This window comes from Akebia trifoliata, chromosome 3 (assembly GCF_017979445.1).
Source record: "Akebia trifoliata isolate Shusen 1 chromosome 3, ASM1797944v1, whole genome shotgun sequence".
Lineage (NCBI taxonomy): Eukaryota > Viridiplantae > Streptophyta > Magnoliopsida > Ranunculales > Lardizabalaceae > Akebia > Akebia trifoliata.
The window spans coordinates 7,685,669-7,712,347 of record NC_141377.1 but is presented as its reverse complement, the minus strand read 5'-3'; the positions used below and the strand labels follow the sequence as shown (position 1 = coordinate 7,712,347).

Sequence of the window (26,679 nt, the reverse complement as noted above, 5' to 3'; positions counted from 1 at the left end):
AGAGAAGGATCCCAACTCTTGAAAAGAGACAACAACGAATTTTAGGCGTGGAGCCAATTGATTGCTTTCATTTGTTATTGATTTGCACCTTCAGTTCCAAGCTCATTGTTCCCTTCTTTGAAGTTTTAAAAGCAGCCATGAGTTACAGAAGGTGGTAGTACAAAACTACTACAAGTACAAAGTAAACATGGGATGCTTCTTCTGTTTTTCTTCCCTACTTGTTAGATCTTTAGGTACCTAGCTGGACCTCAGTTCTCAATGCAAAGTCACAGTTGAGTATATCAATTCAATTTTTTAGGAGCTCTATCAAGGAGGTGTTCATGAGAAACCCATTTTTCTTGAATCCTTTGACATCAATTCCTGAGTTCTGAAATCGTTCCCAAGATTCAGTTATCTAAATGCAAAGCCTTTGCTCCTACTTTTTTCTGTTTTCCAATATCTGGGAAAGAAGTCGATATCTTGCCGTCCTAATCTCCATGGATTAGTTTTAGACTAGGCATCTAGAACTCAGCGCATAACACATGAGTGATGGATTCAAACAATTCTTAATCCTCTCTGATTTGCATATCAAAAGCTCTTGCAATTTGGTCTGTTTTGTTGATTCCAATTCCTCTCCCAAAATGTCATCTGACCCATCTTTGGATTCAAATGATCTCCATGGATTCTTCATTGTACATTCCAAGAGTTGCTTTGGAGCCAAATGGATCTCTTAGACAGATCTTGACCGAGAAAAGGAGAGTTTTGGAGATTGGTACATTAGTGTATGGTGTCTGTGAAAGTCATTCTTAAGAATAAATTATTGCATTGTCTTTTTCTGCATTGCATCTGTGTAACACATTTTATAAGCCAGCAGTAAGACTAGCTATGCTTTATGCAGCTAAATGCTAGGCAGTCAAGAAGCATCATATTAATAAACTAAGTTTAGCAAAGATAAGGATGTCGAGATAGATGGAAAGTCTAGGAAACGTTAGATTATAAATGAATGCATTGAAGAAAATGTAGTTGCAGCTCCAATAAGAGATAAACTTAAAGTCGACTAAGTTGGTTTGGGCATGTTCAATGAAGGCCGGTTACCCTAGATAGAAGAAATATGAACTCACTTTCTGTAAGAAAAGACTTGAAATGGAGGAACAAGATACCTTTAGCTGATTCCAACTCTTTGCAATAAGGCTTTGTTGTTCTTGTTCTTGTTGCATATGTGCAATACATTTTAGTTTTTGGTTGCTAACATTCCTATTTTCACGATCCAAAATTGGGTAAAAGAAATGATTTTGGAGATCTCTCCTATGACGAATCCTTCATATGGGTGGTTCATGCATGTAAGCCATGTGTTCTCGCATTCATTTTGTTGAGGATGATTACTCTCTGTAATGCATAGATTGGAAAATTTTCATGTAAAGTCATCTTCCTTTCGTGTATATAGAAATTATTTTGCATCATATTTACATCACTTAGTCCTTCAGGGTGGAATATATACTCTTCCAAGTCATTTATCAACTGGAGCAAGGGATATAATCCCAAGGATGCTTAAGGTTGACCCTATGAAGCGAATGACTATTCCTGAGATCCGTCAGCACCCGTGGTTTCAAGCTCATCTTCCCCGTTATTTGGCCGTGCCTCCACCAGATACATTGCAACAGGCGAAAAAGGTTTTGTATACATGATGTTATGGTTGTCTTATTTCAATTTTGAAAAATATTTTGTTTTTTTTCTCTCTTGAGAATCTATGCTTGGAAATAGTGCTTTGTTCAAGGATTTTTTGGTGTTAATTTGTGGTATTGCAAGGATATAGTCTTTAATAAGAATTATTCATTTCTTTAGATATCTATCATTACTTAGAAATAAACGCTTTGAAATGTATATTTACTAACTCATATATCTGATTGAACTCAATTTTATATTTGTGGTGTACATTAATCTCAACTAGTTTATGTTCAACATTATATGGGATGAACACAATCCCAAATAGGTTCCTTGAGATTATATGGATGGCTAGAAGGGTTTACGGAGGCCCACACCTGATTGTTGGGTTTGTGTGCACTTTATATCTCATGGGATTTTTTCCTTGGTCATGCTACTTCACATGGTTATGTTTTGTTTTATAATTTTCATTGACACAAGGGTTCCTTTGGATCAGTTGGGAACAAACAATAGGGAGCATAAAGACTATGGGTGTTGATACAATGACCTGAGTTCAAAACCCAGCTTCACTTAGTTGTTACTAATCACTAACTCACTTATTGAAATTAAGGGGGATTGTAAATCCAATTTGAGTAGAGAAGTAACGTGGTGGGTGGGAGGATTGGGAGGGGGGGGGGGGGGTGGATTGGTTGTTGAGTTTACAAAATGATCTTTAAAATTTTGACTTAGAATATACGTGGATTGGGGGATAATGAGAAAAGAGCGTTAAGTCAGTGATTCGATCTTATTTACAAGTCACATTTCAAGAAACACAGTTGTGAGCAACTTATCCAATAGAACTATCTGAGTTATAAGGCATTATGAGTGGGGTGGTGGGCTTTACCTTCTCCTGACATGGGGGTGTTGGGGAGGGGCATCATGGTTATGTGGGATTCCAAAGTTATTGCAGTGACAAATCATTTTTGGGGGCTTTCTCAAGTTTTTGTTGAGTTTACAAAATGATCTTTAAAATTGACTTGGAATACACGTGGATTGGGGGATATTGAGAAAAGAGTGATTTGGTTATTTCAGTGAAATCATTTATTGGTGGCTTTCTCATTTTTTGTTGAGTTTACAAAATGATCTTTCAAAATTTGACTTGGAATATACATGGATTGAGGGATAATGAGAAAGGAGCGTCAAATCAGTGATTCAATCTTATTTACCATACCTAGTTACATTTCAGGAAACACAGTCGAGCAACTTATCCAATAGAGCTATCTCTGAGTTATAGGGCATTAGGAGTGGGGTGGTGGGATTTACTTTCTCCTGACATGGGGGGGGGGGGGGGGGAATCATGGTTATGTGGGATTCCAAAGTTATTTCAGTGACAAATCATTTATCGGGGGCTTCCTCGATTTTTTATCTTGTGCAACAATGTTGAGGATTATTTTACATGGCCATTTTTTGGGATTTATTGACCAGCAATGGAAAGGGATCATGAATGATTTTGGGAGGAACTGGACAATGTGGCTATGTATTAGGATAAACCATGGTGTATCAGCAGTGATTTTAATGTCATTAGGTTTGCATCTGAAAAGAAAACAAATTCTTCCATTGACTGTTGAACTTCCATCAATTGCATATCCAACGTGGTTGTCTTGGAGAACAAGTTGAAGATAAAGGAAGAAGACATGGGTTTTCATAAGAAGCTATAATTAGAGCACCATATGGCCTGTCCAACCAGGGATACACTTACTTTTGACCATACATTAGAGGCCCAACGAGCATGGCTGGAGAGTCCTATTGATGGGGATGAAGTTTGTTACACTATTGCTGGTATGTGCAGGAACTAAACACTTGGGCCCTGCGGCTTTTTGATGGAGCTTTTCAAGAAATGCGGAGATATCATGTGGTGACATTCTGAAAGTGATGGAGGACTTCAAGGATGCTTACTTGATTACAAGTTTATAGTTTGAATGCCACTTTTGTTGCACTTAAGCCCAAAGAAGGTGTGGCCAATGACATCTTTGATCTTCAGTTGATCAGTTTGGTTGGGGCCATAGTCAGTAAGTCGGGGTTCGGGAAAAAGTCGAAAAAAATGATAAAATCGCGAAAAAATCGACATGGTATTAGGATAATGTAATTTTTTCTACTAAGTGGTATTATCATTTATATCATCAAATCCTATGTTAAACCATAAGAATAAATTATAAAATCCAAAACTGACGTCATTAATAAATCCACAAAAAAAGTAATAATACCCACCCACTTAAAATAGTTTAAATTTCAAAATACAAATGCATTACAATCATTAATTAAAACTGCGAATCAACTCATCAAAATCATCAACTCAAACATCATCTTCCATTCCATCCTCACTCTCTGAATTTCCATCACTATGATTGTCCCCATCATCTTCATCGACATTATCCCCTCTTACTTCATCGTTTGGGATTTCTGTGAAGACTGAAATTTTGTCAAAGATGATTAGTTCTGAATTTTTTTGTTCTCTCTCTCCATATGTCTTCATAGAATGCATGTTCATCCGAACAAACACTAAGCCATGCAACTTCTTCGGCTCTAATCTATTTCTCTTCTTAGTATGTGCAGCTTCAAAAGCACTTCAATTTCTTTCACATCCAGAAGCATTACAAGGCTGGTTATGCAATTTGATTACTAACTTTTGAAGATTTGGAACCACACTCTCCCACACATCCTACCAAATTCTTAATTAAGAAACAAATACATTATTATTTATTGATTATGAAAATAAATAAAGTAATTGAAACTTTGAAATTATAAGAAATCAAATAAACTTATGTAGATGAGTATCAAAAAGGTGATCAATTGCCATATCACAAAAGATTTTTGTATCCTTTGTGTGATAAAGTGTGAGCTCTCTACCAATTTCTTTTTTCACATATGGGGTAATCATCCTCGTTAAAACTTTCTCTAGTCTCAATTTCACCTCTCTATCTAATTTGACAAGCTTTGCATGAAACAATTGTGGGTTTAAGTAAGCCACTATTGCATGGAGAAGACTATGAAGGGTATGATTCCACCTTTCATCAATTATTTTTCAAATCACTTCATATTTCTCAACGTTACCCTTGTAGAAGTCTTTAATAGTCTTTTTTGCCCTGTCCATGCTTTCATACCATGGTACAATCATCTACATCCGCCATTTTCAACACTCTCACCAAAGGTTCAACAGTGCACAAAATTTCTTTTGCACTTTCCCAAAATGTATTACTCTAAATGGTACTCATCAATTCTATTCCATCCCCTGACTTGCTTTGAGGCAAATTTCTCCATTCAGATGAGTGACCAAATCTAGTTGCAAATCTAGTCGCTCCCGACCTCGTTAATTCCCTTCCATTCATATGTGATCGCATCAAATCAAGCACATGTTGGAATTTGTAGAAGAATTTTACCATATTTCATGCGTTTTCCAAAACAAGCTTTACATTTGGAAGTTCATTAATACTTTTCAAAATGAGATCCAAACAATATGTGGCACAAGACATCTTAAAGATGTTTGGAAATTTATTTTCAACAATAAAACCCACTGCATTGTAATTTGAAGAATTATCCGAAATAAATTGGACAACATTTTCTGATCCAATTTCTTCAATTCCAGAGCAAATAAAATTTGCTATGTAATTGACATCCTTTTTCCCAACAGTGCACTTGGATTCAAAAAAATTGTTCTTTTTGGACAAGATGCCAACAAATTAATATGTGGCCTTTTCCTCCCATTAGTCCACGAATCTGACATAAGGGTACATCTAGAAACAATCTAAGATTTCTTGATTTCTTCAATATATTCCTCTACTTTCCCCTTTAAAGAGCTAAAATTTTGGATTTTGCTGTTTCACTATAAGGATGGACATATCTTGGATCATGATTAGCAGAGGAACGAGAAACTACACTCTGTTTTTTACTTTTCCACGAGATAAGGTTACCACCATATAAAGTACAGAAACCAGATGTAAATCTTCTATCTGTAAAAGAACCTGCATAATCAGCATTAGTGAAACATGACAGATGTGGCTAAGCAGTAGATGAATAAAATAAACCAAGACCAGGACGAGACTTCAAGTAGAGAAGGATACGATATATGGCATCAATATGAGAGGTACGCGGAGCATGCATAAACTAACTGACTACACTAACTGCGAAGGTCAAATCCGGTCTAGTGTTAGTAAGATAAATCAAACGGCCTACGAGTCTCTGGTAAGATGAAGGATCAGATAAAAGTTCCCCAGATTCAGCATGAAGGCGATGATTCTGATCCATTGGGAAAGAGGCGGGATGACAACCAAGCATACCAGTGTCCTGAAGAAAATTCAATGTATATTTATGTTGAGATAACGAAATACCACGGCGTGAGCAGGCTATCTCTAACCCTAAAAAGTACTTAAGAGAACTTAAGTCCTTAACTTCAAAAGCACTACCTAACTGTCGCTTAACCCTGTCAATCCACTATGCATCATCTCCAGTTACTATAATATCATCTACATAAACCAAGACTATGGTATTGTGGCCATCTACTTTTCGTCGAATAAAGCAAGTATGGTCAGAGTGGCATCTGGAAAAACCCATAGATAAAACAACCTCAGAAAAACGTTGGAATGAGGCTCGCGGAGATTGTTTTAGGCCATACAGAGATTTAAGAAGGCGACATACTTTCCCAGAATACTCCCCCTGAAGACGAAATTCAGGAGGGGGATCCATATAAATGATCTCTGTCAGATCACCATTTAGAAATGCATTCTTCACATCAAGTTGGTGAAGGGGCTATGAATGACAGGCCTCTAAAGAGATAAGTAAATGGACAGTAGATAGTTTGGCTATAGGAGAAAAAGTGGCTCCAAAGTCCTTTCCCGGAGTCTGCGTAAAGCCCTTAGCAACAAGTCGAGCCTTGTAGCGATCAACAGTACCATCTGCGAGATACTTGATTGTGAAGACCCATTTATAACCAACAGTCCGCTTCCCAGAAGGAAGAGAAACAAGATCCTAGGTATGATTCTTCTGCAATGCATCCATCTCAATAGTCATGGCTCTAGTCCACATAGGATCATGTAAAGCCTCAGATATAGACCGAGGAACTCGAATAGAGTCTGTGGTGGCAAGATAGGCTCGATAGGAAGGAGAAAGACCCTGATAAGAAACAAACTAGGCGATAGGGTGATCAGTAACACACCCTCACTTACCTTTGCGAAGTGCAATAGGTAAGTGAGAATCAGAAATAGAAGGAGTAGGCGTAAACATAGAAGGGAATATACTTGAGTCCAAGGAGGAGGTTGGCAAAGTTTGAGAGGGGGGTGGGCGACGAGAGTAAACTTGCAGCGGCGGCGACGAAGATGAAGATAGAGAGAAAACTGGAGATGGTAGCACTATTGGAGAAGAATCCTGCAAAGGAGAAGAGTCCTGCAAAGAAGAAAAAGTCCGAAAATAAGGAATATTTTCAAAAAATGTGACATCCAGGGAATGAATAATACGATGAGAGAGGGGATCATAGTACCGATACCCCTTTGACATAGAATAATAACCTAAGAAGACAATGGATAGCTTTGTCATCTAGTTTGGTGCGATGAGGATTTCTATCCTGAATAAAGCAAGTACACCCAAAAACTCTAGGTGTAATAAAGAAGAGAGTGCTACCAGGTCGAAGAACATGAAGAGGCACCCGTCCCCCTAAAGTGCAACTCGGAACACGATTCAAGAGAAATGCAGCAGTAAGAACTGCCATATTCCAATATGACTTGGGAACATGCATTCCTCGCAGAATACAACGGACGATGTTCATGTGGTGGCGATTCTTATGTTCCGCCACCCCGTTTGCTCAGTAGTGTATGGGCAGGTTAACTGATGAAGCATACCACGCTCATAGAGATGAGAGCGAATCCCATCAGAGATATATTCCCCGCCATTATCTGTTCTAAGAGATTTGAAAGTAATGTTGTATTGAGTTTGAATCATTTTAAGGAAATTAACAAAAATAGGTAGTACCTCAGAACGAGAACGCATTAAATACACCCAAGTACAACGAGAATAGTCATCAATAAATATAACATAATATCTATGATCATTAAAAGCAGTAACAGGGGAAGGCCCCCACACATCAGAATGAATCAAATAAAAAATAACATTAACTCGACGCATGCGAGATATTTAAGAGGTATGTGTGTGTTTAGAAAGCTCACACACAGAGCACTGAAATTTGTGTCCACTACAAGATTATTTTAAAGTAGGAAATAATGAACATAAGTGTTGAAAATTAGCATGTTCTAAGCGAGCTTGCCATAAGTCTAAAGTCTGAAAAGAGAAAGTATGAGTTCTAGTGAGTGGGAGCAGGAAGCTGGGGCAGCAATAGGTGGAGCTTCAAACAGGTACAACCCATCCCTTTCCAAAAATCTTCCTCGAAGTTAGGTCTTGAAAGACACAGTGAGTAGGAAAAAAGGTTATAGAACAGTTATGTGATTTTGTAATACTACTAACAGACATAAGGTTGAGAGATAAGTGTGGAACCTGGAGAACAGATTCAAGAGGAAAACTAGGGGTTAGAGGTATAGTACCCTTACTGTGAACAGTGGTAAGGGACCCATCAGCAAGACGAACCTCCTAATAAGTTGTAGGAAAAATAGAAGAAATAAAATGATTGGACTCACCGGTCATGTGATCAGATGCACCAAAATCAATGACCTAGGTCGCAGAGCCAGACTGAGTGGCATGAAATTTAGAAGAGATACCTGGAGGAGTGGCAACAGATGCGACGGTTGAGGATGAGGGAAGTTGAGCCTGGAGCTGATCTCGCACAATAGTTGTAATCTGTGTCTGAAGATGTTGCAAATCAATAGTACCAAGGGAAGCATGATCAACAGAGGTAGATTCCACAACAGCAACACGGGGTTGTCCCCCAGAAGATCTCAAAAGGTGAGGATAAAGCTGAAAGCAGCGAGCCTTCTCAGAGCCAATCTTCCTACAATGACTACAAGTAAGACTATTTCCTTTGCCATGTTCACGGCTCCCACGGCCTCAATTCCCGGATCCTTGAGTACGGGAATTAGAAAAACCTGAATTGGCTGCAAGAGCCATCTGATCTGTATTTGAAGTAGAGATAGGGGCAAAGGACTGAGTCTGAGAGGGAATGACCCGGCAACGACGCTCATCGCTATCAATAGTCGCAAATGTCTCAAATACTGAAGGTAAAGGCATGGTATTAAGGATTTGGGTCTGCAGTACCTCAAACTCAGGGCGTAAACCCATGAAGAACTGGTATGTCTGATGTTGAACTATCCTCTTGACCACATACCCGGCTGCCTCTGCAGATAACTCGGCCATAGACTCATAATACGAGAGTTCCTCCCAACGGGACTGAAGGAATCCAAAAAAATCTGCAACACTCTGATTTCCTTGGGTAGCTTGAGCAATATCCCGGTAAAGTTCATAAATCCTTGAGTCATCGCGAGCATGTGCATATGTCTGAGTGAGAGCTGACCACAAAGAAGAGACAGTCTCATGATACATAAACATAGTGTAGATGCGTTGTTCCATGGAATTGAATAACCAACCAAGAATAGTGCAATTATCGATTTCCCATTGTTCAAATTTGGGATCAATGGGAGGTGGCTTAGAAATACTACCTAACAGCCAACGTGATTTTCCTCGACTACCCAAATAAAGCCGTACAGACCGGGACCAACTCTGAAAGTTACGACCATCTAGTGGGGCATTGGTGATACGCTGAATGGAGAAATTAGCCCTAAGAGTGGTGTTGGATTCCTTAGTCTTGTGAGTCGTAGTCATTGCACATTATGAATAGGTAGAAACTTTGGATTGAAGGGAGATCTCCCGTATACGAACTGTCTAAGTTCAAAGAAGCCTACTGATTGCTGTCGGCAATGCCAAAAAACAGCTTCACTGCTGTTGTGAGGTTGACCCAACCAAAGTAGTTGCTGTAGTAGTTAGTCCAGAGAGTCGTAGGCTGAACGTAAGTAAAATACAGACTTGTGGAAATCTACTGCTGTTGTCGCAAGGTATTCTAGAGCATGTAGACAGAATCGAAACTCAGATAAGTACCTACTGCTACTGTCGCAGGTCACTATAGGTTATCTAGATCTGATCGCAGGTTGTATTCAGGTCTGTAGAACCTTACTATTGCTGTCGTAGGTCACTATAGGTTATTTAGATCTGATCGTAGGCACTCTAGAGCATGCAGGTTGAGTCGTAACACAGGTATGAGCTTGCTGATCCTTTGGCAAGTTACTGTAAAGCACCTAGATCTGATCGCAGGTTGTATTCAGACCTGTAGAACTTTACTATTGTTGTTGCACAGCACTATAGTGCTTGTAGGGCTGATCACAGGTAGTATACAAGCCTGTAGAAATTTATTGTTGCTGTTGCAAAGCAGATTTGATCTATAGTTGGCCTGCTGATTCTGTCGAAGAGATGTGTGTGAGCTTGAAGACTGATTTTAAGAGATCTTTGGGGCTAATTGACATGCACCCAACAGGTCAAAGGCTGATTGCCAAGAGAAACCCTAACGTAGGGTAATAAAAAAAAAAAAATAATCACAGCGCAAACCTCTATTGCAGCATGTGAAGGGCCCCCGAAGGGGATGAACTCCGGATGAGGCTACTGTTAGGTGATTGGAATAAGTGAGTGAAGGAATTAGGGAGGAGGAGGAACGAAGAGGGAAAGGGGTTAGGTTTCTTTTTGGCTCTGATACCAAGAAGAATTTTAGAAGAGAAAAGTCAAGTCTCATAATGAGAGCTTGGCATATATTTATAATCAATAAAAAAAGGGAATAGACATAAATGCCCCTACAAAGAAATAAACCGAAATAAAGTAATATTAATAAAACTAGAAATAACTATCTATCTTAATATTTTCAATAAAATAAAAGTTAAAAACAATATATAAATATATATACACAATTATATATTGAGTTTTGATATACATGAAAAATTAACTTTTATGTTTAATGTTTCTAACGTACAAATACAACCTTTAGAGTATAGAAAATATTTAAAACGTACAAAAACAATTGACATCAATTTAAATTCAACAATAGTAAGATTAAAAAATAAAACTGCAGCAAAAACTAACACATAATAAATTCAGCAATAATAGCAAACAAACATAGAGAGTATTTAACAAATAAAGAGAATTAACAGTGATTTAAATTTAGCAACTATAATTTTAAAAAATAAATTGCAGCAAACTAGCAACAAATAACATATAACAGATTCAACAATAACATTAAAAAAATTGCAATAACAAGTAACACAATATATTTAGCAACAATAACATTAAAAAATACAACAATAATTAATATATTGTAGCATTATAGAGGTTAAATAAAATAAAAAAAACAATTGAGGTTTTGACATTTTGTCAAATATCTAATAATCTTTTAAGATGTATAATCTAATATAAGCAAACCCTTTGAGCTATACTAATATCGAGTATGTATAGGCAGCACAACACAAGGAATTAAATCCAACTCAAAATCCATTCGACTCTATATATATATAAAAAGAAAGAGAGAGAGAGAGAGAGGATGGGCATGTATTAAGCTGTTATTCTTTTTCAAAGCAAATATCAAGAAGCAAATCAACAATTAGTGGCTAAGGTTGAGGAAGATGATAGAGACAATGTCGTCAAGAGTTGAGATAGAGATTTGCAGCCGTGGGAGTCGTTGAGACACGAGAGTTGTAGGTTTGTAATCGCAAATCAATCGCAAAGACAGCCAAAATTTCTAAGGTTTCCTCTCTTCAGTTTTCTTTTCGATTTCTTTAGGTTTCAGCACATCCAACGAAGAGAGATTTGGGTTTTATTTATGGTTAAAGTTTTATTAATTACAACTTAACCATTTTTATTTTATCAAATATTTTAGACATCCCTCAAAGTTTAATAAATTTTGAAAAAATATATATTTTAAATTTCTAACCAAAAAACCCTAATCGATTTAATCACGAATTTTGTGATTTAGTCGCGATTTTTCCAAAACATTATGATTTAATCACCAGTTGAAAAAATAACGATTTAATCACGATTTATTAAACAATCGGCGACTTTGATGACTATGTTTGGGGCTACGTGTAAAATCATTTCAAAGGTTTGGAAACTAAACTGAAAGGAGTTGTTTCGGTGATTGATGAAAAGAAATGGGCTTTAATCAAGGGTTGCAAATTTTCGGTGGAGTTTTGATCGCCAATGACTGTATTGACTTGATGATACAAGAAGGGAGGCTAAGGGTGGTATGTGAATTAGATATGGAGAAGGCTTATGATTATGTCAATTAGGATTTTTTATAATAGATGATGATGAGATGGGGTTTGGATGGAAGTGGGTAGGACGGATTATGAAATATGTAACTTTGACATGTTCATCTATTTGGTTAAGGGGAGTCTAGGTATTTTTTTTTAGAAGCTCAAGAGGATTTGGATTGGCAGCCCACTCTTGCCTTCTCTATTTAAAATAATTGTTAAGTTCTTGGGAGACTCATGAGGAAGGCAGTGGCAAATGGGAACATAACAGGTTTCAGAGTAGGGGTCGAGGGTTCGATGAGATATCCTCCAATTTGTTGATGGTACATTGGTTTTTGATGATATTTCTAGAGAACATGTTGGATGCTTAAGAGGTTTGTTTTGTTGCTCTGAACTAGTTTCCAATACTGATATCTTGACAGGGAGTTTGGGTTGCAAAATGGATATTTTACCAACTTTGTACGTATGTTTTCTCTTAGGAGCGCCATATCGGAGTAAAGCTATATGGAATCTGGTCATCAAAATAATGGGTTGAGAACTAAGCTCATGGAAAGCAAGGTGTACCTATGACTTCAATATAAAAAATACAAGCGCTAGAATTTCGATCTACTTTCTTTTTCTATTCACAATTTTTAAGAGTGTAGAGATAAGATTGGATAAGTTAATCAGACTTTCTATGGTGAGATAAGTCGGGCAAGTAAGTTCCACTTGGTGAAGTGGAAAATTGTGTTAGAACCCCAATTCAAGGAGGATTTGTATTTACAAGTTCAAAGAAATGAGTATAACTTTGTTGGTTAAATGTTTGTGGAGGTTTAGTGTGGAAGACTGATGTAGGACATCTACAATCCTAGTTAGAGTTTTACTAGGATTTCTGTTTCTAGTTCTAGTGGGATTTCTATTTCATAGTTATGTTATGAGAGTACAATTCCTTGTTAGTTTCTAATTTGTTTTAAATTCGTTTTTATTATTTAGGCTATAATTAGAAGTGCTTAGAAGTGTCCAATTTGAGTTTTAATAGGATTAGACAGTTAGTATTATGTTAGAGATCGGTTAGGAATGTTAATTTCTGGTATTTAGTATTCTAAGTTGTTATGATGGAGTTATCTATATAAGGAGTTCCAATTTCGAAAAATCAATAATCAATTAATTCAATTATCTTTTCTCTTAATTATTTTTTAGCTTTATGCTTTATTTTCTTTCAAGCTATTGCTTGTTTATCAATTGAATCTATTGATTTAAATTGATTTTGAGTGTTCTAGTGAGCACAACCTATCGAATCTATTGATTCGCACACTTCCGCTACGTCAAAGACCCAAGTTGGTGGAGAAGTTTCATGAAGGCGAAATTTGGGACGAAGAAATCTTGGTTGGGAAAGTGGGATGGAAATGAGGGATGAGCTATTATTGGATTTCGATTTTATAAGAAATTTTAATGACTGGGAACATAGTTACCAAAGTCATTGATTTTTTTAATAAATAGTTGTTTTTTCAACTAGCGATTAAATCGCGATGTTTTGAAAAAATTGCGATTTAATCGCGTTTTTTGTTATTAAATCACAAAATTTGTGATTAAATCGTTTAGGGTTTTTTGGTTAAAATTTTTAAAAAAGATATTTTTTCAAAATCTATTAAACTTTGAGGGATGTCAAAAATATTTGATGAAATAAAAATGGTTAAGTTGTAATTAATAAAACTTTAATCATAAATGAAACCCAAATCCTTTTTCGTTGTATTTGCTGAAACCTAAAGAAATCGAAGAGAAAATTGAATAGAGAAAACCCTAGAAATTTCGGTTGTCTTTGCAACTCTCGAGTCTCGAAGATGACTCCCGTGGTTGCAATCCCTATCTCTACTCTTGATGATATCGTCTCAGTCATCTTTCTCAAACTTAGCCACTAATTGCTGATTTGCTTCTTGATCTTTACTTTGAAGAAAAAGAATAGTAGTCTAATAGGTATATGCCCCTCCACTCTCTTTAAAGTCGAATGGATTTTGAGTTGGATTTGATTCCTTGTGTTTTGTTGCCTGTGCATACTCGATATTAATATAACTCAAAGGGTTTGCTTATATTAGATTATACATCTTAAAAACATATTAGATATATGACAAAATGCTAAAGTCTCAACTGTTTTTTTTATTTAGCCACTTTAATGCTGCAATATATTTATTTTTTTTGCATTTTTTAATGTTATTGTTGCTAAATATTATCAATTGCACTGAATGCCTCTCATTGTGAGGGTTTCTCGTACTATATAGAAACTGTCCTATTACAAGGCTGAATATCAACAATTACAACTATCAAGGAGAGATTAAATAAGGAAACTATAATCGTCCTACTAATTACAAGATATCTACAACTATAATACAAAATCATACTATAACTAGTGAGACTGATTATGACTAAATATATATGTTGTATCTATGATACAAAATCATGTTATAACTAGAGAGACTAATTATGCCTAAATATATATGTTGTATCTGACTGATATCCCCCCTCAAATTGATGTTGGGCGATCAGGAAGCATCAATTTGCCCACAAGGAATTGATAGTGCTGTCGTGTCATGGCCTTCGTAAACAAATAAGCTATCTAGAGATTAGTGGAAACATGAGGAAGAGAAATAATACGAGTGTCCAAGGCTTGCTGAATAGAATGACAGTCCACCTCAATATGTTTTGTACGCCCATGGTAAACAGGATTAGCAGCTATCTGAATGGCACTAGTGTTATCAGCATGAAGAGGAGTAGGATTAGAGGGAGAAAAACTAAGCTCAGTCAGAAGCACACGAAGCCAGACAATCTTAGAACAAGTAGCAGACATTGCACGGTATTCGGATTCAGTAGAAGATTTAGAAACGCGAGCTTATTTCTTACTTTTCCAAGAGATCAAAGAATCGCCAAGAAACACGCACCAACCCGTGACAGATCCGTCAAGTATCATGACATCCGGCCCAATCTGCATCACTATAAGCAACAAGGCAAAGAGGAAAACTGGTTCGGAATGATACAACGCACAGCAGCTAGATGGAGATGGTGTGGAGTTTGCATAAACTGGCTAACCTGCTGGACAACGAAGGAAATATCAGGCTGAGTAATAGTTAAATAGTTTAAGCTGCCTACCAACTGTCGAAACATAGTAGGATCAAAAAGAATATCACCATCCTCACTATGATATTTCACATTGACCTCCGTAAGAGTATCCACCGAAGAAGAATCCTGAAGATTAGCCTAGCTAATCAAATCCTAGGTATATTTGTGTTGATTCAAGAATATATCCGAAGAATCGGTGTGCACTTCCAACCCCAAAAAGTATGTCAGAGGACCAAGGTCCATATGAAAAGAAGCTTGAAGATGCTACTGGAAGTGGGTAATCAATGTGGAGTTAGTACTAGTAATGACAATATCATCCACATACACAAATACAAGAACGAGGCCAATCGGAGTCTTGCAAAGAAACAAAGAGGAATCATATTGGCTTTGGACTAAAGAGAAGCGAAATAGAGTAGACCTGAACTTTTCAAACCATGCCCAGGGAACCTGTTTTAAGCCAGAGAGAGATCGCTTCAACTTACACAGCGGAAGATGGAGAAGAAAACAAACCCGGAGCAGTCATGTAAATATCCTCTTTGAGATCATCATATGAAGAAAAACATTTTTTACGTCCATCTGGTGAAGTGGGCCAACCTTGGGAGGCGGCAATAGAAATAACCGTATGCACTATAGTTATTTTCGCCATCAGAACAAATGTCTCCTTATAGTCCACCCCATATTCTTGCATGTTCCCAAGGGCAACTAATCATGCCTTATACTGGTCCAGAGTCCCATCAGAGTGGAGCTTAATCAAGTAAACCCATTTACAATTGATGGATGGCTTTAACATTAGAGGGGCAAGGAATCACGTCCCATGTATGATTGTCCTGAAGAGCCTGAAGTTCCTCATCCATCGCTTTCCGCCAACATTCATGTTTAACAGCCTCGGAAAAGCATGTAGGGATGGGAATATAAGTCAAAGTAGCATTAAAACCATACCAATCAGGGGGACGTGATACTCGGGGCAGATCTTCAAGGACTAGGCTCGGGAGAACTGATCGGAATTGTCTCAGATGGCATGTCAATCTCAAGAAAAGTCGTCGGAACAGTCTCGGATGAAGGGTCAGTCTCGGGATGGGGTAAAGTCGGTAGACAGCGAGTATAGACCATTCCAGGTTTGACCTCTTCAGGAAGGAGTCAATTCATCAAAACAAGGTAGAATACTAATCTCAGGCAATGACTCAACATGTGTAGAAAAGAAACATTGATTCTTAATCAAAACAACATTACGATATACGAAATTTGTTAGAATAAGGATCATGGCAAACATAACCTTTGTGGGAAATACTATAACCCATAAAGGCACATTTAATAGACTGAGCAGAAAGTTTGTGACGGTCATGAGGAGGTAAATAAACAAAGCAAACACATCCAAAAGAATGTAGATTAAGATAGCTAGGGTACTGATGATACAACCTATAATAAGGAGAATCAAAATTCAAAACCTGAGAGGGCAGTCTATTAATTAAGTAAACTGTAGTAGATAATCCTCAACCCATAATTTAGAAGGAACGGAGGACTCGAGCAATAAGGTGCGAACAACGTCCAAGAGATGTCGGTTCTTTCGTTCTATCATACCATTTTGCTGAGGGTATAAGGACAAGAACGCTGAGAGACAATTCTTTTGTGGTGTAGGAAATCATGAAACTCGTGGGACATGTATTCTCCACCAGAATCAGACCTCAAGTATATGCTACAAAGGTCTCAATATATGCTACAAAGGTCTGAAAAACAGACGAGACCTTAGATTTCAACCGAAGAAAATAGACTCAAGTATACAGATTAAAATCATCGACGAATGTCACAAAATATTTATATTGAGCATGAGAAATTATGGGAGAAATGCCCCGTACATCACTATGCACAATATCAAAGTATTTTGCAGCCCGACTACCATGAGAAGGGAACGAAAGAGTCTTACTCTTACTAAGTTTGCATACAGAACAGTCAAATGATAGATTTTTAGAAACTTGTTCTTTATTGCCTAACAAATCTGAATTTAATATATGAGACAGAACAACAGAGTTTGGATGACCCAAACGTTTGCGCCATACTTCACTCTGAGTGTTAACTGTCATACAAGCCAAAGATAAACAACTAGGAGTTGAAAAGTGCAAGGGAAATAGTCTGCCAACTTTAGGCCCTTTTGTGAGTATCTTCCCTGACACTTGATCTTGCACAAGACAACCATCACGATAGAAATGGACATCACAATTGTTTTCAACAAATTGGCCAATTGAAATAAAACTAGTAAAAAGTCCAAGAGATGCATAAACATCTCTGAAAGAAGGATTAATCTCTCTTACTTCATTAATAGCTAAATGACTCACATTAGCTATTTGAATATGGGATAAACCATGATATGGATGAACATTGCAAAGAGCATCAGATGATCTGACATATGATTGGATGTAGAGCCCTAAGGTAGAAAAGGTTGACACAATCATTTGCTAGACCATTTCAGGAGTAAGAATAGATAGTCCAGCCGCAGAAGAAGAAGCTAAGGAAATTTCTGGAGCAGAAGAGGTGTTCACTACAACCTGATAAGCATTAGCTTGACGATTTTGAGGCCGGTGGGACATTCTTTGATAAAGTGGCCCTTTTTCTTACAGTAGTTGCAAGATTTCTGTGCACAGTTAGCAGTAATATGACCATACTCCTTGCAGTTGAAACATTGGACCTTGCGCATATCTTTACCCTTCCCTTTCTCGTAGGCTACTGGATTCGGATTGGAAATTTTGGAATCTTGCTAGAACATAGCCTATGTGAGAAGACGCTACTCCTCGTGAAGTAATTCTCTAAAACAAACATCCAAGGATGGAGAAGGATCCCGGTTCATTAAATTTGAGCGAGTGACCTCAAATTCTGGATGCAATTTCATCAGGAATTGATCTCTCTTGCTCTGCTCATGAACAACCTAAATCGCAAAGAGAGATGCAGCAGGTACCTTCGCATAAACCATATCAGAAAATGCTCCCCACAAATTCTGAAAACCAGAAAAATACTCCTAAATGGAGATATTGCCTTGAGTGTACTCACAATCTCATATTCCAACTAAAAACAACATGCAGTATTATCCTGGTGATAAACCTTCAGCAAATACTCCCACATGGTCTTCGCAGTCTTATAGAGCCTTATATTGAGCATAATAAGAGGATCGACAGGCCCTAAGATCCAGGATATCGCATGTGCATCCTTGACCGTCCACTTAGCCAGTTCCTTAGGCTCCGTAGGGGCTGGATCACTACCATCGATATGGCCCCACAACTCTTTCCCTATAACAAACAATTGAAACTGGAATTCCCAAGCAAAATAATTTGTTCCAGTAAAACGAACCTCGAAAGACTCGCTAGAAGACATGATGAAACCAATATAACAACATCAAATTGAAATCAAAATAAACACCCGAAGCCACTAGGATCAGAATTTGTAAAACCTAATTTTTGAAGTAACAGGCCCAAACCCACCAAATCTGTTGGATAGCAAGCCCAAGCCCACCAAACAACACTCAAGAAACCCACAACCACCAAATAACATCCTTTAGAGCCCAAAGTCACCATTCAACAACCCAAACGACCAAGAATGTGGAACAAAAAAAAAAATCAATAATAGCACTCCAGCACCACCGATCCTCCACCAGGCTAGAAGCCACCAATTGCACCTCTGCTACTCCCTCTAAAATCGCCTACAGCAACTAGAGTCAGCCGACAACCCCAAATTCTCCAGAAATTTCCGGGAACATTCCAAGACTGTGCTGGCAAGGAATAGCAGCTACAGAACCTGTCGACAACCACCACAGACTCCATAGACCTCGTTGACAGTCACCATAGAATTTCCACAACCTCCAAAGAATCTGCCAACAGTCACTAATCACCACAAAAGAGTAGTTTCCAACAAGAAAGAAACTCCCTACCTTCAACAGACAACTGAAACCTAGAACAATCCTAATTTAGATGATTTAGGCTCCGATACCATATAAATTGCACTGAATGTCTCTCATTGTGAGGGTTCCTTGTATTATATAGAAATTGTCCGGCTAATTACAAGGTTGAATGTCAGCTATTACAACTATCAAGGAGAGACTAAATAAGGAAACTATAATTGTCCTACTAATTAACAAGAAGTCTTCAGCTATATTACAAAATCATGCTATAACTAGAAAGACTAATTATGGCTAAATATATATGTTGTATCTGACTAACAAATATATTATATTATTTGTTGTAATTTTTTTAATGTTATTGTTATTGAATCTGTTATATGTTATTTGTTGCCACTTGCTGCAGTTTATTTTTTAATATTATAATTGCTGAATTTAAATCATTGTTAATTCTCTTTATTTGTTAAATACTCTCTATGTTTGTATGTTATTCTTGTTGAATTTATTATGTGTTAGTTTTTGCTACAATTTTATTTTTTAATGTTACTGTTGTTGAATTTAAATTGATGTCAATTGTGTTTGTATGTTTTAAATACTTTCTATACTCTATAGGTTGTATATGTATGGTACAAACATTATACATAAAGGTTAATTTTTCAATGTATATCAAAACTCATTATTAATTTAAGTATATAAATGTTGTTTTTAATTTTTATTTGTTATTCATTATAAAATGCCGAGAGGAAATGATCCATTTTGGGAATACTTAATTGAAGAAGGGGATAAGATTAAATGTCAATTTTGTCAAGAGTTTTTTGTAGGGACGAAAAAAAGAATGAAGACTCATTTATCAAAATTACTTCAAAGGGATGATCGTCCATGTCCTCCAATCCTTGATTCGGTTAGTAGTAAAGCATTAGATGCTATAATGGAGATAGAAGGGAGAAAAAAAGAAGCAAAAGATAATGGATTATGTGACAAAACCATCAAGTGGGAGTACATTTGGAAGTGGGGTAGTTCAATGGTATCTAACGATTTAAAACAACTGGAAACCTTTCACCAACTGACGATCATTTCACTCATGAAGAAGGAAGAAAATGAGATTTTCGACAAAGCCATAGTTAAAATGGTTATTGCAAACAATTTACCTTTTAACTTGTTGAGAACGGTAGAGTTTCAAGAAGCAGTGGCTGTGATTTCTAATCATGGTTTAGGATATGTCCATCCTTGTAGAAACGACAAAAACTGAAATTTTAACGTCTTTAATGGGAGAAGTAGATGAATATATTGAAGAAATCAAGAAATCTTAGATTGTTTCTGGATGTACCATTATGTCAGATTCGTGGATTGATGGGAGGAAAAGGCCATATATTAATTTGTTGGTGTCTTATTCAAAAGGGATAATTTTTTTCAAATCCAAGTACATTGTTGGGAAGAAGGATGACAATTACATAGCAAATTTTATTTGCTAGAGAATTGTAGAAATTGGATCAGATAACGTTGTCCAATTTATTTCGGATAATGCTTCAAATTACAGTGCAACTGGTTTTATTGTTGAAAATAAAATTTCAAACATCTTTAAGACGTCTTGTGTCGCACATTGTTTGAATCTCATTTTAGAAAGTATTGATGAGCTTCCAAATGTAAAGCCTGTTTTGGAAAACGCATGAAATATGGTAAAATTCTTTTACAAATCCAAACATGTGCTTGATTTGATGCAATCACATACGAATGGAAGGGAATTAAAGAGACTGTGAGCAAATAGATTTGCAACATAATTACTTTGTTTGTAATCTATTACGAAAGAAGAACAAGTGCTTTGATTTTTGGTTGCTTAAGTTGAATGGAGAAATTTGCCACAAAGCAAGTTGGGGGATGGAATAGAATTGATGAGCACCATTCAGAGTAATACATTTTGGGAAAGTGTAAAGGAAATTTTGTGCATTGTTAAACCTTGAGAGTGTTGAGGATGGTCGATACAGATGTTTGTACCATGGGTTACTTGTGTGAAAGCATGAACAGGGCAAAAGAGGCTATTAAAGACTTCTACAAGAGTAAAGCTGAGAAATATGAAGTGATTTAAAAAATAATTGATAAAAGGTGGAATCGTACCCTTCATAGTCCTCTCCATGCAGTAGTGGCTTACTTGAACCCACAATTGTTTCGTGCAAAACTTGTCAAATTAGATAAAGGTGAAATTGGGACTCGAGAAAGTTTTAACGAAGATGTTTACCCCCGATGTGAAAAAAGAATTTGGTGGAGAGCTTACACTTTATCACACATAGGATATAAAAATCTTTTGTGATATAGCAATTGATTGCTTTTTTGATACTCATCCACGTAAGTTTATTTGATTTCTTAAAATTTCAAAGTTTCAATTACATTATTTATTTTTATAATCAATAAATAATAATGTATTATTTCTTTATTAGGAATTTGTAGGATATGTGGGGGAGTGAGGTTCCTAATCTTCAAAAGTTAGCAATCAAATTGCATAGTTAGCCTTGTAGTGCTTCTGGATGTGAAAGAAATTGGTGTGTTTTTGAGGTTGCACATACTAAGAAGAGAAATAGATTGGAGTTGAAGAAGTTGCATGACTAAGCGTTTGTTTGGATGAACATGCATTTTATGAAGATATGAAAAGAAATAACAAAAAAATTCAGAACCAATCATCTTGGACAAAATTTTAGCCTTCTCAGATAATGTTGATTAAGATGATGGTGACAATCATAGTGATAGAGCATTAGAGAGTAAGGATGGAATGGAGGATAATGTTCGAGTTGATGAGTTGATGAATCGTAGTTTTGACTTATGATTATTATGCTTTTGTACTATGAAGTTTGAACTATTTTAAGTGGGTGGGTGTTACTTTTTTTTTTGTGGATTTATGAATGACATCAGTTTGGGATTTTATGATTTATTTTTATGGTTTAACATAGGATTTGATAATATAAATGATAATACCATTTAGTAGAAAAAATTACATTGTCCTAATACCATTTTGATTTTTTTGTTTTTTTCGACTTTTTCCCTTGTCGACTTATTCCCAATTTGGTGCCTATGACTGGGAAATACCTCTAATCATTGGCCTCATTGATCAAATGTCTATTGCAACCATATCCCCAAGGGATGATGATTGTATGATTTGGGCTAGCACTTGGGACAAGGCCTTCTCCATCAAATCTTTCTATAATCTCCACGACACGATTTGGATGAAGCAAAGTATCCAATGTTTGCTATCTTGAGTGAAAGTTTCTTCTATAGTTGTTTTTTTTCTTCATTTGGTATGTGGCTTCAAATAAAATTCTAATAGTGGATAACCTTATGGTTCGTGCTTGCATGGCATAATGCAATCAACTTTTATTCCATGTGTAAACCTTCTGGGGAGTCGGTCAATTCTATATAGTTCATTGCAAGTTTCAATGTATTGTGTGGTCCTATTTCATGTTTTTATTCCATTATTTTGGATGCATCCCCTTCTTTGTCCATTCGCTATTTGTAGTTGGCAACCTTGGGCTTTTTGAGAGAGGATTCTATGGCACATAATCCCTTTTGCTGTTTGTTAGAATATTTGGAAGGAGAGGAATGGTTTGAGTCTTGGAAGGGAAGGATCAATTTGTTCAAGAACTTGTCATTAGCATTTTGGGTATTGTACTTTTTGGGTGTAAGTTGTTCGAGGAATGTAGGTGATGTAGCGGAAGTGTGTGAATCAATAGATTCGAAAGGAATTGAAAGATTGTGTTCAATGGAACACACAAAATCATTTTAAATCAATAAATTCAAGCTTGGAAAAGTGGGGAAAACCAGACAAATAAATTGAAATATGAAAAATAGTTAAATTCAAAATTTATTGAATGGATTGTTATTGATAACTTCATCATAACAACTTAGAAACCTTCTAAAATGCTAGAAGTTAACTTTCATAATCTATTTGTAACATAATTGCAACTTTCTAAATCTATTATAACTCAATTTGGACACTTACGAGCATTTTTAATTGTAGCCTGAAGAATAAAAACGAATTTATACAAAAACAGAAACTTGAAAACAAATTAGAAACTTTCTACTAGAATTAGAAAATAGAAATCTTACTATAACTAAAAAATAGAAACAAATCCTAATAGAATTAGTTAACTACTTTGAATTGTAGATGTCCTACATTACTAGGGGTGTTTTCTTAGGAGACCTACAATTAAGATGGGAATCGATTTGTAAGCTAGAGCGCTAAGTTAGAGTCAGTTTGTATCATGATGGTCAGCTCGACTATCACTTATTCTTAGTAATATATAAATAAACCTTTTACCTTTCGAAAAAAAAAAAAAACTTACCTAGTATTCATCCAAAAAAATAAATTAACTATTCTATTCCCGTTCACAGATCGATGAGGACCTTCTTCAGGAAGCAATTATGATGGGATTTGACAGGAACCTATTGGTAGAATCTCTTCGCAATAGAATACAAAACGAGGTATCGCATACCTGATGTATTGGCTGCAACTTTTTTTTTTTGCTGCTTACTGTTCATTTGGTCTGACTTTTAGTAACTTTTGCAGGCAACTGTGGCATATTATTTGTTATTGGACAACCGGTTCCGAGCTACTAGTGGCTATCTTGGAGCCGAGTTTCAGGAAACCGTGGTATGTTTGTTTTTCTTAAATTATTGGATGCTTATCTGCATTGAATAATGTATAGTCTGTTGATTATTTATTACTAGAATAACTTACTAACTATTATGCTTATCTGCCATTTATTGAATTGTTGGTTGCATTCTTCTGCATGTGCATGTGTAGTGGTATACCTTTGTACAATCTTTTAGAGGGATATCTTAGGTTTTTTCGTTCTTTATATCAATTCAGTTTAGATCACCTTTAGTCTTTTAAGTTGAGAATTCTGATGTTGTGTTTATGGGTATTTCTCCAGGATTATGGTCTGACACACGTGAATCCAAGTGAAACTTTGAATTCACCCGTTGGACACCGCCTTCCAGGGTATATGGAGCATCAGGGAATCAATTTAAGATCTCAGTTCCCCGTGGAGAGGAAATGGGCTCTTGGACTTCAGGTTCTATTTATTTAATTTCATTTTTATCTCACATCAGTGGGCAAATAGGCAGTCTTGTTCTGCCTTCTTTTTTACTTAGGGCAAAAAATGGGGTTGGATTATATCTGAAATCCGAGTGATTTGAATATGAATCTAGTGGGTTTGGGGACCCTTGGGTTAGATCCGAATAAAAAATGGGTCGAATATAGGTTGATGTCCCTAGATCCGAGTTGGGTTCGGGTCAGATACAGATCCATCCCTAAATCCGAATGATATATTACTTTGAAATTTATATTTTGATGTTTTGCAAAATATTTTTCTTCTACCACTTCAATAGAACATGAATTTTTATAAAATAAAAGAATTATAATGGAAAAATATAATAATATAGCAATTAGGAAAGAAATGTAGCAAAAAATTGTTGAACGGTCCGTATTTATCTAATCTGACCGGCCCGACTCAAGTAATTAGTGAAAGAAATATGATTTGGATATGGTTTTAGCTAATAGGATCCGAATCCAGATAAAACTTCGGATCTGGATATGGATATACTCATATCCGGCCCTAGCCGACCCATTTAAGCCCTACTTTTACTGTCATACAGTTCTGGAAAAGTTGACCTAGCAATAACCGAGGCTTGCCAGTGAGATCTTTTCAGCAAAAAAAAACTATTTGATGAACTTAACTACGAGATTTATATATGTCATATCTATTTTCTGGTCATTGAGAAGAATATAATAGGTTGGATGGTGGGGATTATCTGATCATGTTGTTGGTTACTAGCTCAAGAGATCTCTTTGGTGTGTGAACAATTGAATTATGGGTGGTCAGCCTCATCTCATCCTTCAAACATGAAATGAGTGGTACTGATAATTTATCGTTAATCGTGCTGTTTGCATACTTGACAGTCTCGAGCCCATCCTCGTGAGATAATGACGGAGGTTCTCAAAGCTCTCCAAGAACTGAATGTTGGCTGGAAAAAGATTGGGCAGTACAACATGAAGTGCAGGTGGTTTCCTGGCCATGCTGAAGGCACCGTAAACAATTCTTTGCATGGTAACAATTACTTTGGGGATGAATCTTCCATTGTTGAGAATGATGGTGTAGGCATTGTGTCACCAAATGTAGTCAAGTTTGAAGTCCAGGTATGCTGCTCATTTGTTGCATTGTTAGTCTTTTACTTGAACATTTTATATTGTCAGACTGGTACTGGAAACATATTGTCAATATTTAATAAAGAATTGAAGGAACTATATGATCAAAATGCTGAGGCATAAAATATAAAATTTAGGATAACCACCATATATTATTAAATTTCAAGTTTTAAATTCACTTATTAAATTTCAAGTTTTAAATTCACTTATTAAATTTCAAGTTGTAATCCCCTCTAGTCATGATGATAAATTATTATTATTTTATATTTTAACATGAAGGAAATATGTTATATTTGAATAATTGAAAGTTACTATGTTATGGCAAAAATATAACTAAATGCTTTTCTTTTTCAATAAATTTCCTACTGATTACCACAAATGTTGAGTTATGAATCAAATAAATTCAATGATTTTTGTTTGCATATATTTATTTCTATTTTCTTTGCATATCTTCCTATTTTCTATCAAAAAGAGACAATAAATAAATTTGTTCTTCGCTGAGCATTGTGTTTACCAAGGCCCTGTATCAAAAAGAGACTACTAATGATACATCGAGTACAACATATATTAGCTATTAACTTCCTTGAATAATGTATTTTTTCTTGTTTTGCGACTTAACATTTTTTACAAATTGTTTATCATGTAATAATATAACAGCTGTACAAAACTCGTGAAGAGAAGTATCTGCTCGATCTACAGAGGATTAACGGTCCGCAGTTTCTCTTCCTTGATCTCTGTGCTGCTTTCCTTGCTCAGCTTCGGGTCCTCTAATACAAGGGAGACTCTCAAGGGAAAACTTCATCACTGAAACTCTTGGGATGCTTGTGATTTAAGTCTGTTGCTTATGCTGTATATAATGAATCTCACTCTTGTACTTTTTGTACCTTTTTATTTTCTTTTTCTTCTCTCTCTAGGTTATAGGCATTGTTATGCGTCGTGCAGCCTCCAAGATAAAGAACTTTGGGGGTCTCCGGCATCTGTAATTGTCTGGTTTCACCTTTTGATACAACTGTTAATCAATTTCCTCACTTTTATGAGCAAATTGACCAGCTCAGCAGGACCACCACCGATTAATTTATCTTATAATAAGGTTATTAACTTTCCATCGCTCTAATCCCTAAATGTTATCCCTTTGTTTGTAGGGATTGTACAAAGATCTTGTTTGATGATACAATTGCATTATCAGTTGCCTGCCTGATTGATTGTGATTTTGAAAATCATTGCATTCCGATATTTATATTACTTACTATTAAAAGTTTACTTTTATTTGTTTAATTGACTGGTTTGGATTTTTCTAGTCAAAATTTTAAAAGGTTAGAATGCTAGTGTGTGTTTGGTAACACTTCCAAAGTCTGAATGGAGTTGGTCCACCTTTAAAATTCAGATTTCAAAAGCTTTATTTTCATCTGTTTCGTTTTCAGACTTCAAAGTCGAAATTCAGAAGTTTTGAACTAGCGATGGGGACGTTGAATGAAACTTCTGAAGTCTGATTTCTCATTTCTAGACTTCAGATGTTTCCAAATTTCAGACTTCAGAAGTGTTACCATATATTTTAAGATAATGGTATTTTGATATTAGACTGGTTGGATTGTCTAGTGTGATCTCAGTATTATATA

The 26,679-nt window shown here is 36.2% G+C and overlaps 1 protein-coding gene across 1 annotated transcript in view; it reads left to right on the top strand.

Annotated features, from left to right (window-relative positions):
- LOC147405848 (SNF1-related protein kinase catalytic subunit alpha KIN10-like) overlaps positions 1–26,166 on the top strand; it is a 37,855-nt gene extending 11,689 nt beyond the window's left edge. Inside the window, exons 6-11 of the mRNA XM_086433709.1 lie at positions 1,464–1,649; positions 23,248–23,337; positions 23,423–23,506; positions 23,790–23,930; positions 24,818–25,054; positions 25,721–26,166. Coding sequence (XP_086289835.1) covers positions 1,464–1,649; positions 23,248–23,337; positions 23,423–23,506; positions 23,790–23,930; positions 24,818–25,054; positions 25,721–25,834 — 852 coding nt within the window. The 3' untranslated portion in view covers positions 25,835–26,166. The remainder of the gene's footprint in view (positions 1–1,463; positions 1,650–23,247; positions 23,338–23,422; positions 23,507–23,789; positions 23,931–24,817; positions 25,055–25,720) is intronic.
- The last annotated feature ends 513 nt before the right edge of the window (positions 26,167–26,679 follow it).